This window comes from Manis pentadactyla, chromosome X (genome assembly GCF_030020395.1).
Source record: "Manis pentadactyla isolate mManPen7 chromosome X, mManPen7.hap1, whole genome shotgun sequence".
Classification (NCBI taxonomy): Eukaryota; Metazoa; Chordata; class Mammalia; order Pholidota; family Manidae; genus Manis; species Manis pentadactyla.
This window is the reverse complement of record NC_080038.1, coordinates 111,062,084-111,081,239: the sequence shown is the minus strand read 5'-3', so window position 1 is coordinate 111,081,239 and position 19,156 is coordinate 111,062,084. Positions and strand designations below refer to the sequence as shown.

The 19,156-nt window shown below is 46.0% G+C and overlaps 1 protein-coding gene across 5 annotated transcripts in view; it reads left to right on the top strand.

Moving 5' to 3' along the window:
• Window positions 1–19,156, top strand: part of SEPTIN6 (septin 6) — a 66,599-nt gene that overhangs the window by 42,611 nt on the left and 4,832 nt on the right. For 3 of the 5 annotated variants that reach the window (XM_057495260.1, XM_036917272.2, XM_057495259.1), the window contains exons 6-9: window positions 2,526–2,622; window positions 5,508–5,676; window positions 11,680–11,812; window positions 13,986–14,176. In XM_057495260.1, coding sequence (XP_057351243.1) covers window positions 2,526–2,622; window positions 5,508–5,676; window positions 11,680–11,812; window positions 13,986–14,176 — 590 coding nt within the window. Of the gene's footprint in view, window positions 1–2,525; window positions 2,623–5,507; window positions 5,677–11,679; window positions 11,813–13,985; window positions 14,177–16,290; window positions 16,336–19,156 lie in introns of those variants that run through there. The other 2 variants (XM_057495262.1, XM_057495263.1) reach the window with 1 other exon arrangement.

Below are 19,156 nucleotides of genomic sequence, written 5' to 3'. Positions count from 1 at the left end.
CTTCACATGCTCTCCTCCTCCATCACTTTCAGCTGAGAGCCCATGATGCGGAGAAGGCTTACAACATGGTTGCTTTCTCACCTCCTCCCTTAGTCTAGCCCTCTGCCATCGAGGCCCCTTAGGTCTTTTGTGTGATCTGGCCAAAGCATTGGGGTCTCTGCAGGAGGGGCAACGGTTGCCCAGAAAGTGTTTGGGGGTGGATTTGAGGCTCCCAACATATCTTGGGTCCCTGAGTGGGAATGAATTGGGCCCAGATGGTCCACGTAGAAAGCCGACCAGCAGAGATCAAAGACACTCTAGTCTTAGGGCAGAGTTTTCAGAACTTCAGTGCCCACCAAATACCCCATGTTGCATGCCCAGTGATCCTCATGATCTTTCACCTACTAGGACTGATGAAAAATTTCCCACCTCCACCCCTCGCCCACCTTCCATGTCTGGATCCTCCTCTTTCCCCCTTTCCTGTGTCCCTATTTCAGGGACAGTCAGCAGAGTGGGAAGAGATCTGGATAGCTGAGATGATACTCTGAGAGCAGCTGAGAGAGGATGAAGGGAGGGCCACTTCACCTGGATGGCCAAGCACCTCGGGGGACAGTGGGTGTCTTGGAGCTGAGCTCCTGATTAAGTCCTGTGTTTTACCACTGAAGAACATTCTTGGCATGCAGTCCCAGAAGAGAATGGAGAAGAAGGATTGGTTGTGAGATCAGCATTCAGATTAAACAAACCAAAAACTTTTGCTGGAGGTTGCCCAGAATTGAAGTGCCTCTTATAATCTGGCCTGGCATGACCAGTCCACCCCAAGTTTTAGAGTGTTCACCTCATCTGTTGCTGGAACCCCCTAAATAGGAGTGGCAGACCAGCAGGGCCAGGCTTTGAACTCAGAGAGACCTGGTTCCACCCCTAGTTCTGCCCCTTACTACCGTGTGCCTGCAGGAAAGTCGCTTAGTTCTTCTGGACCTCAGTTTCCTCTTCTATAAAATGGGGATAATAATACCCACCTCATAGCGTTGTTGTAAAGATTCAATGAGATAATGCAATGTAGAACATCTAGTACCTAGTACTAGTACCTAGTACCTAGATGAGTAAATTGCTGCTACTGCTAATACCACTTCTGTAGCTACCAAAACTGCTAGTACAATTGCTGTTAGCTACTCTGTGAAGCCTGCTTTGACTTCCCACAAAGTTAGCTACTCCCTCCTCTGTGTCTCCAGCACATGAGCTTCTGCTTATAATCCTGACCTTACTGTATTTTTGTTGCCATGTATTTCTCCCCTGCCAGACTGTGCACTCTCTGGGGCAGGCTCTGAGCTTTTTCAATATGGTATTCTTCTTAATGCCTAGCACATAGTAGGAGCTCTGTACGTATTCATAGAATGGATGAGGGAGCAAATGGATATGGTTCACAGTATCTGTAGTTGAGGCCTGTTTCTCCAAGCTGACTAAGAAACCTTGTTCCAGTGGACTTTTTACTTATCTGTGTATAGCCCTTTTAGGTAAAACCCCATCCAGGATCACCTGGTTTATAAACAGTATTTGTTCAGTGGTTCCATTTGGTCAGGGGTCACCCAGCACCTAAAACCTGGCTAGCTCCCCATGAGCATTTCCCCAACCCCACATTACCCCCTGGGGGCAGCTGCCTCATTTCTGAGCCACAAAGCTTTCACCAGCCAGGCCTAGCTCCTCTTTACCCCTGCAAGCACCAAGCTCATACCCGCATGTACGTTGCCTTTCTTTCCTCTCTGCTGTTCCCATGACCACTGCCATTCAAGGAGGAATCATTAAGCACCTACTGTGTGCAAGGCACCAGACCATACATTTGAGCCCTTAGTCATAGTCCGGGTATGTAATTCAGGCTTCTCCAACAAGACTGTAAGCTCCTAGAGGGCAGGGGAGTGTGTCTTCTACTTCTTTTGTGTCCCTTATAGCACCTAAAACAGAACCCAGCACAGTAATAGGCATGTGGGAAAATACTTGGGGACTTGACTTCTAGGCTAAAGTTCTGCATGAGCCCTTACTCCAGAGAAGGATGAGAACAGGGAGCAAATGGCTCAGTCAGCAGAGTGGTTTCAGTACAGTCTATACCGGTTCTTGAGGCTCTCACTCGGGGCATGGGGGTTAGGGATCCCAGCCCCCTTGGTTCTCCCTTAGCCCCTCTAGCCACACAGAGCCCCCTCATTTCACTCACCCACCTTCAGAAGGCTCTTTCCCTCAGCACAGTGAATACTGAATAGCTAGCTCATCTGTGCATCTGCTTATTATAATTGTGCTTATTTTCCGTCTTTGTTCCCTATGCATTCTGCCATGTCACTGTTACCTTCTGTTGTGAATTTCTGACCAGCAGAAGCTTGGACTAGGCCTCTTCTCCCCCACACAGCTCAAGAAGTTAAGAAATGCCTATCAATGATGATGACAGTGAGGGACACTGCAGTGTGGGGGCCCGAGGCTCCAGAAAGGAGCAGCGGTTGTATTGTGGGACACTCTGTGCTTTGCCCTTGGAGTTCTGAGCTTTTGTTTGCCTTGTGTTTCAGGCCCACCTGCCATTTGCTGTCATTGGCAGCACAGAAGAACTGAAGATAGGCAACAAGATGATGAAGGCACGGCAGTATCCTTGGGGCACGGTGCAGGGTGAGTGAGTCTCCAGGAGACAGAGAGCAGAGAGCCCCTGTATCTGTCTCTTTGTCTCCATCTACTATGTGACCAATCCCTAACTTGTCCCACTGTCTACTCATTTAACTTGGGCTTCTAACAGCCATGGGGGTCACTGGTGGGAAAACTCTGGCTCCACACCTGGATTCTCTGGCATGAGCAAGCTCTCTTTGTTTCTAATGGAAGAAGCATTCCTAAAACAAAAACATTTGTACCTGGATCAAGGCAAGGAGTGGGCAAGAAAGCATGTGTACTTGCCCAATGCACCAGGAGATGTACAAGAACATTCATAGCAGTGTTGTTCATAATAGCAAGTAATTAGAAACAACCCAGATATCCTTTAAAAATAGACTGGATGAACTGCAAAAATGGTCACACAGTGGAATATTATACAGCAGCGAAAGTGGATTATAGTTACAGCTACATGAATGCATCTCAGAAACATAATGTTGAGCTAAACAGATCATAGAAGAATACATGCTGTATGATTCCATTATATCAATTCCCAAAGTGGACAAAGCTAAACAAGATAGTTATTTTTAGGAGTTTGTACCCAAGTGGTAAAAGTATAAAGAAAAGCAAATGACTGATAAAGCCAAAAATCAGGATAGTAGTAGAGTCTCGTGACAGGGAAGGTGGGGGCATGAGATCAGAAAAGGACACAAAGGTACTCTAAAGTACTGGTTCTTTTTCACCTGGGTCATGGATACATTGGTATTCATTTTTTTAAATTCTTCAAATTGCACATTTCATCCACTGTGTTGTACATATGATTATTTCTCAACTTAGAAACAGACATTGTATGTACACTCAGGAGAGTTCCTTTTGTGATCTGCCTCAAACATGCTAAGTTACCCTTGGAACTAGTCAGTTCAGTGGATGAAGCAAGGCCTAGGATATTGTCCTGAGTGGAAGCGGTGTCTGGTCCTCTAAGTCTCCAGCTACAAGCTGGGTCTCGGATTGCAGGGGCACTGTGTGTGAGAAGGTGACTGGTTCACTGTAAATGTCTCCCTGCCACTGAGCAACCAAAAGTGGGTGGGATATTGTCCTCATCACATACAGAGTCTGGCGTGCTTTGGGGCACACTGGAGACCCTCCAACGATGGCTGGATTTTCCATAGGTAAGACAAACCTGGTTATCAGAGCTGTGTGAGGTTTTGGTCTTCTCTGCAGCCTGAGACTGAGATGCTCTGCTAGGAACATTTGCAAATGGTTTCTGAACCAATAGCCCACCCCGGGAATGAATTTGTGGTCTGAGAGACAGGAAGCTGAGGTAAAATGAGGAGCCAGCTGATGTGGTTGCAGTGACTTCCTCCAATTTAGACCACCCCACACCTATCCAGCAAAGGGGGTTTTGAAGATTTTTCTTAGAAGTTGGTCACCGTTCTGTTTGAGTGAGGAAGAAGCTGTGTACTTGCTGGGTGCTTGGCAGGGATTTTGGTGTCACTACTCCTGACTGGCCACCAGGGATCACTATCCAGAGATGGAGGAGGAGAGGGTCCTGAGAAGTTGCCTGACTGGTGTGATTTTTAATGTTAGCTTGTGTTCTGCGACGGCAGGAGGCTTTATCCCAAAGGCAGTGGGACTCAGGCAGAGCAGTTGTGAATCCATTTGGGCTTTGGAAGGGTTACTCTGATGGCCGCAGGCAGCCTGCTGCAACTGTGCCCTCACCCTGCCCTCCCAGACCCCTTCCCTGCCCCCACTACCTTCTCCCAGACTCTGCAAGACAGAATCTGGGGTGACTGTGCCTGTTCATCACCTCAGACACCACTGAATGCACACGGTCAGGCTAGACACAGTGGAGCCCTGCCTGGAGACACGTACGGGGGCGCTGCTCACAACCTGGAAGTTCCGACCACAAGTCCCCTTTCTATGATTTGATCTACATCTCTGACCTTCTTAGCCACTGCCCCAAATGCACACCTAGCTGCATCTTTTGAGGAGGGGGCTTGTTCACTCAGGCTGGAAAGTGGGGTCCACTTTATCCTGGTCATCACTGCTGCTTGACTAGCCATTGTCTACCCTCTAAAAAACACCACCTTTGAAGCTTCTACCATCCCCATGCGCACCTGTGGTCTATACCCCTCCTTGTCACTGTCACCTAATGATGTCCTAGGTCCTCCACCTTATTCTTTGGAGACTTTGGCCTTTGCCTCCCCTTTAGATTGCCTGGATTTGAATCCTAACTGTGCAACTTGTTACCTGTATATAACCTTGCCTAACCTCACTGACACCTTGCAAGGACTATTCCCTTATCTGTCTGATAAATTCCTATTCTTCATTTGAGACATCCCCAGAGTTGCCTCTTTGGTGTAGCCTCCACTCTCCCAGGAGTTCTTGGGCTGCCCTCTCCTGGGCTTTTATTGCACCCTGGCTACATGCCTCCATTTTGGTCATTTTTGTAGTGCATTTTATTTGTCTGTTTGCATTTATTCTTCCACTAAACTGTAAGCTTCTTAGGGCAACACTCCATGACTTCGTTTCTGAATTCCCAGCTACATACAATGCTGGGAAGAGAGATTCTGCAAATATTTATCAGACAGATGGCTGACTGCACATTGCCATTGTCATACAAGTGGTGCAGAGCAAATTCCTCAGTGTTTGATTGGGGAATTTGGGTTGAGGTGCTGCTGAATGTCTTAGCTATTTTTTATGGTATTGCAGCTTTCCATTACTGTCAATTTTGTAACTTTTAATTTGCATTTTCAGTAGAAAAATAAATTAGGAAGCAAATCCACAGGCTCTATAGACGCAGATTGAAAGGCAGTGTCACTATTCGACAATTCACTTCTCATTCAGTCCTTTTCCTATGCTTCTGACCTTCCTTTCAATGTACTTTCAATACCCCACCCACTGCTATGCAGTTGAAAATGAGGCCCACTGCGACTTTGTGAAGCTGCGGGAGATGCTGATCCGGGTCAACATGGAGGATCTACGCGAGCAGACTCACAGCCGGCACTATGAACTCTACCGCCGCTGTAAGCTGGAGGAGATGGGCTTCAAGGACACCGACCCCGACAGCAAACCCTTCAGGTACCTCTCCCGCCAGCCAAGCCCAGATCAGCTCAGCCCACCCAGGGGTTCTGGAAGCTGGGCCAGTTCCATTTGCCAGTACCCCCTCTGCCTCTACACACTTGCCAGGGGAGCTGTGGAGCTGTGACAGGGTGCGCTTGGTGTACACACTGGGACAGGGAGGAGGTCCAGAGGCCCAGCAAGGCGATGGGGTCCCTGCCATAAGCACACATAAGGCAGCAGCAGTTGACTGTGCCAGATGCCAGCCTGAGCTGAGGCCTTGATCCACAACATGGCCGTTTGTGCCTGCCCTCTGCCCCCACTTTGTTCATCCAGCTCCTGTTCTGCCAGGTTTCACTCTGTCCTTTACCCTCCTCCCCTTTATCAAAACCAGAGGTGACCAGGTAGCAGTCGTTGTATGCGTATTGATCTGCATTCACTGTCCCTTAGTGTTTGCATTCAAATGCAAGGTTTGTTTTGACCACAGGATGTTAATCATCAAATACTTCCCAAATCAGAATCTAAGATTTTTTCAGAGAAGAGGAATGTTTTTGAAAGCAGTTTATGATGCTGATAGGAGCGATATGCCAAGCGTACGTGTTTGATCTGTATGCATGATGTGTGACATAAGCCCCACATGTTAAATTACCATGTGGTGCCCTTTGCTGTGGCTCGGTCTCCTTTCAGAAAATGTCAGGCCTGCATAGGAAAGTGAGGGGGATGTTTGTAGGCTAAGAAGGCTTTGGAATGGCTTCCGAGATCCCACAGTACCCATTCACAGCAGAAAGCCAGCCTGGGGGCAGAGCATCCCAGTCCTTCTGGACACTTGTTTTCAGAAGGGTGGGCTCACTTCCCTTCAGGGACTCGGATGGCAGAACTCCAGGGGGTGGAGAAGCTGCGCTTGTCTCTCTGGTGGTATTCCTTCAGCTTTCTCTCACCTTCCTCTCAGACAGCTTTCATCTGCATTGTGGAGGAAGAGGTGTGCTCCAACCCAAGTGCCTGGTACCCGCAGCTTCATCCTCTGCACTGCTTCCCTTGCATGCCAGCATTCTCATCCTAAAGAAACTCCCTTCACTGCTCCTCCTAGCCAGTCTCTGCTGTCAGGACATTTGACTGCGATGGGAAGGAGCGAGAGTTGTCCCTTATTTACTGACTTCTGACCCCGCCGTGTCACTGAAATAAATGCCTTTCTCTACTGTCAGCAATCACATACTCATGGCCAATCTCAGTGTGACCTCAGTCACATCTTTTTTTATCTCAGTGTGACATTTGGTACTCTTTCCTGCTGCCTCCTTCCTCAAATTCCGTGTACCTTTGGCTTTTCCGATAATGGTCTGGCTGGTTTGAGTGCTGTCTCTCTCACTACTCCTCAGCCTCCATTTCCTCAGCTTACTCCTTTAGGTGTTGGTTTGCCCCAGGATTCTTTCTGAGGGCTTCTGCTCTATACTCTCTATTCTCTTTGCAGCTGGTTCTTTCTGCTCTCAAAACCTTAATTACCACCTAGAAACAGATGACTCCCATGCTAAAAATCTTACTTTTGAGCTCTAGATAAATAAACTGGTCCAACTGTAACTGGATATTTTTCACTCAGACATCCCATGGAGGATGTACCTGGAACTTGAGCCGTCTAAAATTTAGTCTTCTTCCCTCTTAAACCCACTCCTTCTCCAGGGTTCTTGGTCACAGTTCATGGTACTACTGTCCATCTGGCTGCCCAAGCCAAAAAGCTGGAATCACCTTTGAGTCCCCGCAAGGCCTGGGCGTTGTGCTGCCATCCTGTTCCTTAATTTCCCCTGGATCTTTCATTCCCTACCAGCCCTTAACATTAAGATACCATCATTTCTTACTTGGATTGTTGGAAAGTCTGCCCTTCACACAACAGGCAGAGTTGTCTCTCTCATTTTCAAATTGGATCAAGTAAGTCCTCTTGCTTAAAATCCTGTAGTAGATAAATGTCCATATCTGTTATATGGCATCTAGCACCTGCTCTCTGCTGCCACACTCAGGGACTTCATCTCCCACTACTCCACAGCTTACATGGTACTCTCCAGCTGTGCGGGACTGTGCCTGGCTCCCCAGGTGGCCATTTGTTCTGTACCTGTGCCTTTTCACATGCTGCCCTCTGCAGAGCAGGATTCCTCCTCTTCTTTGCCAGGCTAACTCTTATTTCTTTGAAAGCAAGTCCTGGCCCGGGGCAGTCCTGGTTTAGGCATCTCCCACTAGACTGTGAGTTCCTTGATGGCAGGCATAGTGGCCGTTGGCTCCAGATGTTAAGTGACTAGCATAATGTCACTTAGTATCATGTGTCTCACCCACGGTGGAGTAGCAAGTGTTTGTTGAAGTAGTTCATTAATGTGCTCAGTTTCAGAGCCAAGACCTGGCAGCATAGTGCAGTGGGAGGACCCAGACTAAGAGACAGGAGACTCAGCTTCTGGTCCTAGCTCTGTCTCTACCTAGCTGTGTGGTCTTAAGCAAGTCATCTCACCTCTCTGGGCCTGTTTGTTCATCTGTAAAACCAGAGTATATAATGCATTTGAGGGGATTCAAGATGGCAGCATGAGAGGTGAGATGGAGAACTCCTCCCCAAACCACAAATAGTATGAAAATATAGTTAATTCATACAACTAACCCTAAAACAGCAACAAGAAAGAAGGCTGAACCAGACTGCGTACAGACCTCACAAACAGAGCAGACCTCACGAAACAGGATAATGTACCAAAGCCTTGATCCAGCACGACACAAGCCCTTTCCCCACCCCAGTTCACTGGCGGGAGGAAGAGAAATGGAATGGGGAAGTGGTGGAAGCCTGGGACTGCTGAACACCTAGCCCTGGAGATCTGCTTTGTAAGCAGAAACCTGTACTGTGTGGTGCTTTGGATGTTGGGGAGCTGGAACAGGCAGAGGGCTTGAGAGACTGAGATTCCTGCCATTTGTGGAGGAGGAGATCCACGTCTGACTGCTCTGTGTCAGAGGAAAGACAGGCGGTCGGAGAGGCTTCCTAGCAGCAAGAGGGCTGCTGAAGGGGTGGGGTTTGCATGGAGCTTGCTGCATGGGAGAAGGGAGAGCTGGACAAGGTTGTCTGAGTGCGCTCTGCCCAGCTGGTTGGGCACTTTGAGGAGCTTCAGGTGCTCCATCCCCCTGGCTGCCTACTCAGCTCTGAGGCCCCCCACTGTGACACGCAGCCTGCTGCACCTTCCTACTGGCCTGCCCACACCTGCTTGCAAACCAGCAGTCACTGCGTGGGCGTCAAGCCAGTCAGAGGTAGGCCCCACCTACAACAGCTAGAGACGCAAAGCACAGAGGCTTACACCTCTGTGCTTAGCCTACTGGCTCTGACACTGGAGACAGGCACCGCAGACGGGAATCAGGAAACATCTTTCCTCCCCACAGGCACGAGGTCCACTCCCCTATAACACCCAGTCTCACTCCAGGGGCTGAGTAGCTCCAGAGACTGGAGCTTCTGGGCACTAGTGGGCACCACACAGAAATATGAAATGTCAGAAGAACATGGTTCAGACCAAAATCTCACAAACCCCAGAAAAAGGGCCAAATGAAACTGAACTCACCAATCTTCCTGAAAGAGAGTTCAAAATAAAAATCATAAACATGCTTATGGAGGTACAGAAAAATATTCAAGAACTCAGGAATGAATCTAAGACAGAGTCAATCATTAAGACATTCCATATCTGAAATGAAACATACAGTGGAGGGATTTAAAAGCAGATTAGATGTAGTAGAAAAGACGGTAAATGGAATAGAAATTAGGGAAGAGAAATACAAAGAAGCTAAGGCCCAGAGAGAAAAAAGAATCTTTAAGAATGAAAAAATATTGAGAGAACCATGTGACCAATCCAAATGGAACAATATTCGCATTATAGGGGAACCAGAAGAAGAAGAAGAGAGAAAAAGGGATAGAAAGTGTCATTGAGGAGGTAATTGCTGAAAACTTCCCCAGACTGGGGAAGGAAATAGTCTCTCAAGCCATGGAGGTGCACAGATCTCCCAACACAAGAGACCCAAGGAAGACAACATCAAGACATATAATAATTAAAATGGCAAAGATCAAGGATAAAGACACACTTTTAAAAGCAGCTAGAGAGAGAAAAAAGATCACATACGAAGGAAAACCCATCGGGCTATCACAAGACTTTTCAACAGAAACCTTACAGGCCAGAAGGGAGTGGCATGATATATTTAATGCAATGAAGCAGAAGGGCCTCAAACCAAGAATACTCTACCCAGCAAGGTTATCATTTAAATTTGAAGGAGGGATTAAACAATTTTCAGTTAAGCAAAAGCTGAGAATTTACCTCCCACAAACCACCTCTACAGTGCATTTTGTGCAAAGGAGCCATGGATATACAATGGGGAAATGACAGCCTCTTCAACAGCTCGTGTTGGCAAAACTGGACAGCTACATGTAAGAGAATGAAACTGGATCACTGTCTAACCCCATACATAAAAGTAAACTCAAAATGGATCAAAGACCTGAATGCAAGTCATGAAACCATAAAACTCTTAGAAAAAAACATAGGCAAAAATCTCTTGGACATAAACATGAGCAACTTCTTCATGAACATATCTCCCTGGGCAAGGGAAACAAAATAAAAAATGAACAAGTGGGACTACATCAAACTAAAAAGCTTCTGTACAGCAAAGGACACCATTAGTAAAACAAAAAGACATCCTACAGTATGGGAGAATATATTCATAAATGACATATCCGATAAGGGGTTGACGTCCAAATTATATAAAGAGCTCACACACCTCAACAAACAAAAAGCAAATAAGCCAATTAAAAAATGGGTAGAGGAGCTGAACAGACACTTCTCCAAAGAAGAAATTCAGATGGCCAACAGGCACATGAAAAGATGCTCCACGTCACTAATCATCAGAGAAATGCAAAGTAAAACCACAATGAGATGCCACCTCACACCAGTTAGGATGGCCAACACCCGTAAGACAAACAACAACAAATGTTGGCAAGGATGTGGAGAAAGGGGAACCCTCCGACACTGCTGGTGGGAATGTAAACTAGTTCAACCATTGTGGAAAGCTGTATGGAGGTTCCTCAAAAAACTCAAAGTAGAAATACCATTTGACTCTGGAATTCCACTCCTAGGAATTTACCCAAAGAAAACAACTTCTCAGATTCAAAAAGACATATGCACCACTATGTTTACTGCGGCACTATTCACAATAGCCAAGAAATGGAAGCAACCTAAGTGTCCAGTAGATGAATGGATAAAGAAGATGTGATGCATATACACAATGAAATATTGTTCAGCCATAAGAAGACAACAAATCCTACCATTTGCAACAACATGGATGGAGCTAGAGGTTATTATGCTCAGTGAAATAAGCCATGTGGAGAAAGAAAAGTATCAAATGATTTCACTCATCTGTGGAGTATAAGAACAAAGCAAAAACTGAAGGAACAAAACAGCAACAGACTCAACAGAAACCAAGAATGGACTAAGAGTTACCAAAGGGAAAGGGACTGGGGAGGATGGGTGGGAAGGGAGGCATAAGGGGGAAAAAGGGGCATTATGATTAGCACACATAATTTAGCAGTGGGGTGGGACATGGGAAAGGCAGTATATACTGAGAAGACAAGCCATGATTCAATAGCATCTTACTACGCTGATGGACAGTGACTGTAATGGGTATGTGGGGGTGACTTGATAATAGGGGGAGTCTAGTAACCATAATGTTGTTGAAGCAATTGTACATTAATGATATCAAAAAAAACAAACAAACAGGGTATAGAAGCAGATGTTCTAAGCCACTCCCAATTCCAAATACCTTTGCAGTTTCCCAGAGGCCCCCTATACCCTTCAAGAAACCCTGTGACCCTATGTCACATGCCAAGCCAGCTGCCCACAGCTTTGTGGTTCTGTTTTTGCACCTCTCCCCAAATGGTGGAAGGGAGGATGGGGGAACCCACGGAAAACCACTGGGGCCAGTTTTCATTGAACAGAAGCCATTCCAAAGGCAGGCGAATTAACGTCACCATGTTTGCAGTTTGCAGGAGACGTACGAGGCCAAAAGGAATGAGTTCCTAGGGGAGCTCCAGAAAAAAGAAGAGGAGATGAGACAGATGTTCGTCCAGAGAGTCAAAGAGAAAGAAGCTGAACTTAAAGAAGCAGAGAAAGAGGTAAATGTGAGTTTGAGCGCTGGGAGGGAAGGAAGAGGGGACTGAGCTTGGGTATGGCAGGGGCTTCTGCCCTTAGAGCGCAGCCAGTGGGAGCCTTGCAGTCTCCAGGCAGGAATGGAGAACAGCGTCTGTAGCCCTGCCTTGCCTGGCCCAGGGGGCGCTGTGAGATCTGTATCTTGATCTGTCATTCCCCAAGGCTGGAACTTTTTCTCAATTCTTAATTCTCTAGAGCCATGCTCTCCCATATGGTAGCCACTAGCCACATGTGGCTATTTAAATTCAAATGAGTTAAAATTAAATAAAATTTAAAACCCAGTTCCTCAGTTACCTTAAGCACATTTCAACAGCTCAACCCTCATGTGACTAGTGGCTATTGTATTGGATAGCACAGATATAGAACATTTCCATTGCCGCAGAAAATTCTCTTGAGTGCTGCTTGATCAAGGGTCAAGATATGACATACCCCCTCAAGGTCCCTGATTCTTTCCCCTCTTTTTGGGAGTTTGGAGCTCAGTAGGGGAAGCTGATCTCTTTCTTGGCTGCCCTGCCCTATCCTACCTCCTCTGATGGCCCTGGGGAAAGAGGCTCCCAGGCAGTGCTGGGTACCTTGCTGAAACCGAAACCATGACAGCTGGACTTTTCCCCCATTCACTTGGATATTCTGTTCCATTTCATGTTAACGTTAAAAAAAATCTGTGCGGCTCTAGTGAGTTTTTAAACTAAAGCTTGCTGGTCTGTCTGGGGTTTTCATTACTTAAGCTGTGCCTAATAGAGTGTAACTAGTCCTTACCCGCCCCCCCCGTCACCTTGTCTCCAGGGTCTCCCTACCAATTCACTCACTGCTGCTGATTAAGTGGCCTCAACTACATGCTTGATCATGTCAGCAACTGCTTCCCTTCTCTGGGCCTTGAAAACCATAAATAAGGAAAGCACTTAATCATTCCCCAAGTCTCTTCCTCTGTAATCTGTTGGGACTCTCTGGGGTTATCACCAAAGCCCATGGCAAGGGTATTGATTTTACTTCAGTTTCACTTTTCAGAAGAAAAATGTCACCCAATGCATTTGGGAGGAGAGGTGAGGGGATCTCAAAGATAAATGAATGAAAGGCCTATAGCCAAAAGCCAGGTTACAGCAATTGATCAGAAGTTTCTACCACCCTATCCTGAGTGCCTAGTAAAAGCTGGTGTACACAGCAAGTCTGTCAGCTATACCCCTTACTAAGTGACTGTCCCAAATACCTATAGGACCCAGAGACCTGATCTTTTTCATGGTGTGCTCTAAGTGCTACGGAATCCTAAATTCTCTCCTGAATCCTCAAAACAAATTGAAAATTTGTTTGGGCTGCTGTTCCTATTCAGGGTACCACCCTGAATTGCATTCTAGTTTGTTACCACCAATACCTCTTGCTCCATGATCTCCTTATCACTGTGGTGTGCCAGAATATTCTTGCTAGTCTCCTGTGGGTCTCTGGCTCTATTCATGGCTAGCTCAGCTTTCCCTTGGTCAAGGCTGAGGTCTCTGTACTCACTCCATTTTGTAAAATTCCTTTATCTACTTGCAAGTCTGAGGACAAGTATTTCCCTTGCCCACTTTGGCATTGCTGAAGCATTCTCTGTAACCCATGGTGGTCCTTCATAACTGGAGGAAATAAGATAAGGCAGGGCCCCTTTCTTACTGGTGAATCTCATGATATAACCCTCTAAAGCATGCATCAACTTTGGGTAAATTCCTTAACTCTCCGACCTTCTGTTTCCTCATAAAGTGCAGAAAATAACAGAACCTACATTATAGGATTGATGTGGTGATTGAGTTAATACATATGAAGTGCTTATAGGAGTCAGTGCTTGGCCTTTAATAAGCACTCAATAAGTGTTATACTATTACAGTTGATATTATTATTAACCATGTGTGGTAACTCTTCTAAATAAAACGTTTGATAAAGCAGAATGCAGGGTTCTCTGACCATATTCAGGAGCAGAAACTTGGAGGTAAAGTGGTAGGAGAAGGGAACTATCCAGAGCTTGATGCCATCATAGCAGTCCCTGGCAGAGACATCTCCTAAGGTCCCAGGGTCCTGCAGGTTGAACTTGTCAGTCCCCACCCACCCTGGGTTTGGCTCACCCGGGAGCCGCTCACAGGGAACTCTCCAAAACTCCCTCTGCTTCTCTGCCAGCTACATGAGAAGTTTGACCGACTGAAGAAACTACACCAGGACGAGAAAAAGAAGCTGGAGGATAAAAAGAAATCCCTAGAGGATGAAATGAATGCTTTCAAACAGAGAAAGACTGCGGCTGAGCTGCTCCAGTCCCAGGGCTCCCAGGCTGGAAGCTCACAGACTCTGAAAAGAGACAAAGAGAAGAAAAAGTAAGTGGTAGGCTTCTCTGGGGTCATGGCTTCTTTCTCCCTGTAGGGCCTGGAGACTGAGGCGGCTGAGGGCCAGTGACCAGAGGTGAGATGGGGGCTAATAGACTCATTTGTGTACCACTGACTGTTCTCAGTGTCCGCATGGAACCCTCAGATTCTGAGTTTGGGGAACTGAGAGTAGAGGAAGAGTGTGGTCACAGAGGCCCAGCCCCTCTGTTCAGATCTCTTAGGAAAGCCCTGAAACTCTAGGAAGGAGGAGAGGGAAGGAAAGGAAAGGAGAAGCACAAGGGATGTGAGAGGGTAGGAAGAGGGAGGAAACAAGGGCTGCAGAGGACTGAGGGAGAGAGGAATGGACAGAAGGGCAGGTGGAGAGTTGGGGAGAAAGAGCCTTACCAGAAGCCTCTGGGCACCCTCTCTCCTGCCCCGCCAGAGCTGGCTGGCAGGCGTAGGTGCTCATGCGGTATCTGAGGCTTTCGCCTCTCCATGCCTGTAGGCCATTCCTCACCCTGCCTCAGTTCTCAGTAGCCGTAGCCAACAGTAGTTAAGCAGCGTAGTCTGGGTGTACCACCCTTTGCCATCCCTCTGTCTGGGCTGCCTGGTTGTTGCTGGCCTGAGGTACAGAGATCTTGGTGGCGAGCCCTCAGGTGCTAGTATTCTCCGTGTGCCCCATCCTCAACCCAGGGGATGATTTTATAATTCATCTGTTTTCCCTGGAATTTGGTAAGGCAGGATAGCTGGGCTACTGGTGACCATGTAGGTCAGTAACCACAGGCAGGCTTTGCTTGCTGAAGTTACCCATGCCTCATCTCAGAGCCAGAGAAGAGAAAAGCTTTTCCAGTGGGACCCAAACAACATCAAGGAAACATCCAGTGGGTGCTTGAGGTCTAGTCATTGTGCGGTGTGCCTGAAGGAGTCCTCAGATGGAATGTTAGGTGATGTCCTTACAAAAGGGGCCTGAGGATCTGAAAGATGTCCACAGTCCTTGCCTTGTGATCTTAGCCAGTTGTTCCTGACTTAACTATTGGATATTTTCCAGAAGAAGGAAACGTTTCCCCTGTGCCTGCCTTATCACAGGCACTATTTTATATGTGACTATTTTATATGTGAAGGCACTCAGTCTTGCTATCCGATTATTCTTTGTTCAAAAGTATAATTTGAACATTTTCATCAATTAGTCCACTGTAGATCAAATTCACTGACTAATTAACTTTTCGGGGTATTACCCAGTAGATAAAATTCAAGTAGCCAGAAAAAAGCGTCTTTGGACACACTATATATTAACTGATCTGTCATGGCATGTTTAGTTGCACCAGCAGGAATGGATCTTTAAGATCAGAAAAGTCTAAATTTGTCTTCAAGCTCTAACTGCTGCCTTCATAGTCCTACGGTGTTTCTTAACTTAATCCCTGGGGTAGTTTCACAGTCTGCTTGACAGAATTAGGAGATGCATTTTTGTTTGAACCTCAGTGACACAAACCTATAAATATTCCTTATTCAGGTGTTCAATGAGGGTTTCTCCCAGACCAGGCTTTCTCCTAGTTGCTTTCAGTTAACTGTCCCCCATCCCTAACCCAGGCAGAAGACCCTATACAAGGAGACATGTTTCTCCAGTCTCCAGGCATATTTGGGGTTGGTGACAGCATCATTTTCGAATTCTGAGATGGGTGAAAACCTTGCTGGTGTGTGGCACCCCTTATTAGCAGTAAGGGCCTGACAAAATAGACTGTCCTTTTCCATACTCCCACATATAAGTGGCTCTAGGCCTGGGCTTCTTATGTAATTCCACCAACAGTTGGCTAACTTCTGGAAAACCTGTCATAAGATCTGTGCCACTCTGTTCCCATAGTGTGATGATGGTGGTACAAGTGGAGGCATCAGCCTTTCTTCTTGAGAAGTAGTGGTTGGATCTAATAGAGTCACTGATTCAGAATTTCCACTGGCTTCCCTTAAAGAGATTAAGTGTTTCAGGGGTCCCTACCAGCCTACCCACCTCTTCCCCTCCCCACTCCACCTAATCTCTTTTGACCTCTAACTCTTCATTGTTTGTGTCAAGTCATAATATTTTATTTCTTCTCAAGTGCCCTCCATCTTCATCAGCTCTTAATATTTTACAGTTAACTCTGCTGTTTGCTGCATGCTGCATGAGACCCAGGGTCCTGGTAAGCTTTATTAACTCTAAATAAAACTGACAGTGGCTAGAACATCTTTCCCCAAATCCCACCCCACCTGAACACATATATCTAAACATAAAAGAAGCTGCTTCATTGTTCTAGCTGGCTTCCTTTTGTGACTTACAATATTAAGAAGTAGTCTGCTCTGGTTTCAAGTATGCATGTGGAATGTGTGCCTGTGTGATTAAAAGTAAGTGTTTTCTGACTTGCTGCTAGAACAGCTGGGTAGCATAGGTGGATCCTGTGATAGATATGTGAGGTTTCAATTTTGGCCATTTTTTTCTTAAAAAGCCTTAATCAGTATGTAAAATTACTAAAGTGTAGTGATGAGGGAAACCATTGGGTTCACAAGTCTGTTTTGCAATGTCACAGTCAGCCCTGACCCCCAAGTTTGGAAATGTTCCAAGTCAGTAGAAACTTGCTTCTCTGTTTCCCTCTGGTGGCTGTTTCTTAGCTGAGGGTCTCAAGTTCTCAAATTTCCTTTGGCTGTGTTCCCCCCACAAACCCAAAATGAAAGTGGAAGAAAATGAAGAGATTTCAGATCTTCCAGAGAACTCCTTACCTTTAATTCTACAAGTACCATCTTTATGAATACCTTTGATAAGGAGGTAAGCAGGTAACCTTTGGTTAGATGGATTCCTGAGCACTCAGTGTTATGTCTACAGTTCCTGGCATCACATAATTTACAGGAATGATTAAGCACCTTCTGCCCTACTAGATGCAGGTAGTAGGTGGGGAGGAACATAATATGTTTAGCATAATTAGGCCTATTACTATTTTTTTTAACTTTACCATAGAAACTTCCAACAAGAAACAAAGAAGCAAGAGGTAGTACCCTGCAGCCCCATGTACCCACAACCCAGCCCCCAAACAACTGTGAACATGGCCAATGCTGTTTCATCTGTTATGTTACCCCAAACCTGCTGGATTATTGTAAAGCAAAACCCATATCATTTCATCTTTAAATACTTTAGCATGTATCTCTAAGAGATGACTTTTTTTAAAAAAGCCATAACTACAGTGCCACCATTATCACACCTACAAAATTAATGATTTGTTAACCCAAAATTTCTAGTCTGTGTTCAGACTACCCCAGTTGTCTCATAAATGCATTCTACATTTGGTGTATTTGGATCATAAAATATAAAATATTGAGAGGACTTCTCCCCGCTTACCAGTGTAGTTTATGATTTAAACGGAGAGCCTGCTGTTAGTCACCAAACCGATTGCTGCAGCTATTGCACTGGGGACTTTGGGCAGCTGGCAAAACATCCTACTTTCAAGCAAATCTGAAGAGGAAGTCCATAGAGCCTTCTGAAACATAAAACCCATGAAACTGGGCCAAAGGAAACAACAGTAAAAGAACAATGAAATGATTTATTGTCTGGCTTCAAGGCAAGTCTTGGAGCCCCTGGTAAATAACTGGAATTAAACAGCTGCTTTCCATTTAGGAAAACTATGAATTCCTAGCATGTCCATACTGTCATTGTCCCAGTGCTTACTTAGCAAAATGTCTGACACCTGTAGGACCTCAGTTCATGTGTATTTTCTCTGTCCCCCCATTTTCAATGAGGAGAGCAGGATAGGTGTATCTGGTAAGTTAGATTTCTGTTGATTCGGGGTTTTGGTGCACGTGGTTTGACACAATTTGGTTCAGGTTTCCTTGAGTAAATCATTGTTAGTGGCCATTACTAAAATGAATTCTGGCAAAACTATAATTAAGGCATACTTTACAAGTGAGACGTAATTGGCAAACAGCAGGAACAGCCAACATCAACCCCAAGTAGGTTGGCTTTTGCTGGCAGGCTTCTCACCAGCAGACCACAAAAGCAGTTCCCGTCCAAACACTTGGCTCTCAGGGATCTGAGAGCAACAGAGGCAGCCTGTCCCCTCCCCAAAGCCCTCATTCCAAGGGTGGATCACAAAGGCCACCCCTCATTAACTGGAGTGCAGACAGAATGACACCTACTGTTCCTCACTGGGTTTGAAATTGCTTGAGACACTACTGACAGCTGTCTGCGCTCAGAAGAGAAATTCCTCTGTGGCCCATGCACAGTTGCCCATACTGTATCTCAGTGGTTACTGGCCCCTTGGCCTTTGCAGGGGGTGTGCAGCATGTGGACAGTAGACACATAGCAAAACATATCCGTCTTCCCATGAAGCCCAGAGCATAGACCATTGCAGCGCCATTTGGTCCTTTCTTCCCCTAGGAAGTAGACGAAGAATAAAATAGGTGAGCATTCGTATAACATTTTAATACTTTTCAAAATGTTTTCCCATAGGATATTTCATTTCACCTTAAACCAGTCCTTTGAGGTAGAGGAGGAAGGAATAATCTTCTGTTTACAGGATGAGTAAATGGGGGAACAGGGAGTTTAAGAGACCAAGAATCACAGTGAGTGGCAGAACAGAAACAAGGGCGCAGAAGTCCTAATTCCTGGTATAAATGGCTGTTTGTATGATTGATTGTGTGTGTTGGTGCATGGATGTTACTCACTCTGAGAAGGTGACTGTACAAACATACTCCCATATGCATATGCTTTTAACTATCTTTCCCAAATATCTAGTGGGCTTATTTAATGAGATAAGTGTGTTCTTCAGTAATAAATGGGGACTTTGATCCACAGGCAGGGAGCTTTCAGGGACACTGCTATGATGGAAAAAGTTCTGATCCAATAGTCAAGGGACTCAGGCTCTGATGCTGGCCCTGATATTTGTGACCATGAGGACTGATACTGCGTGCCCTGTTAATGTCACAGGGATGAAGTTTAAGTGGGAGAAGGGTCAAAGTGCTGTGTGAACACAAGCC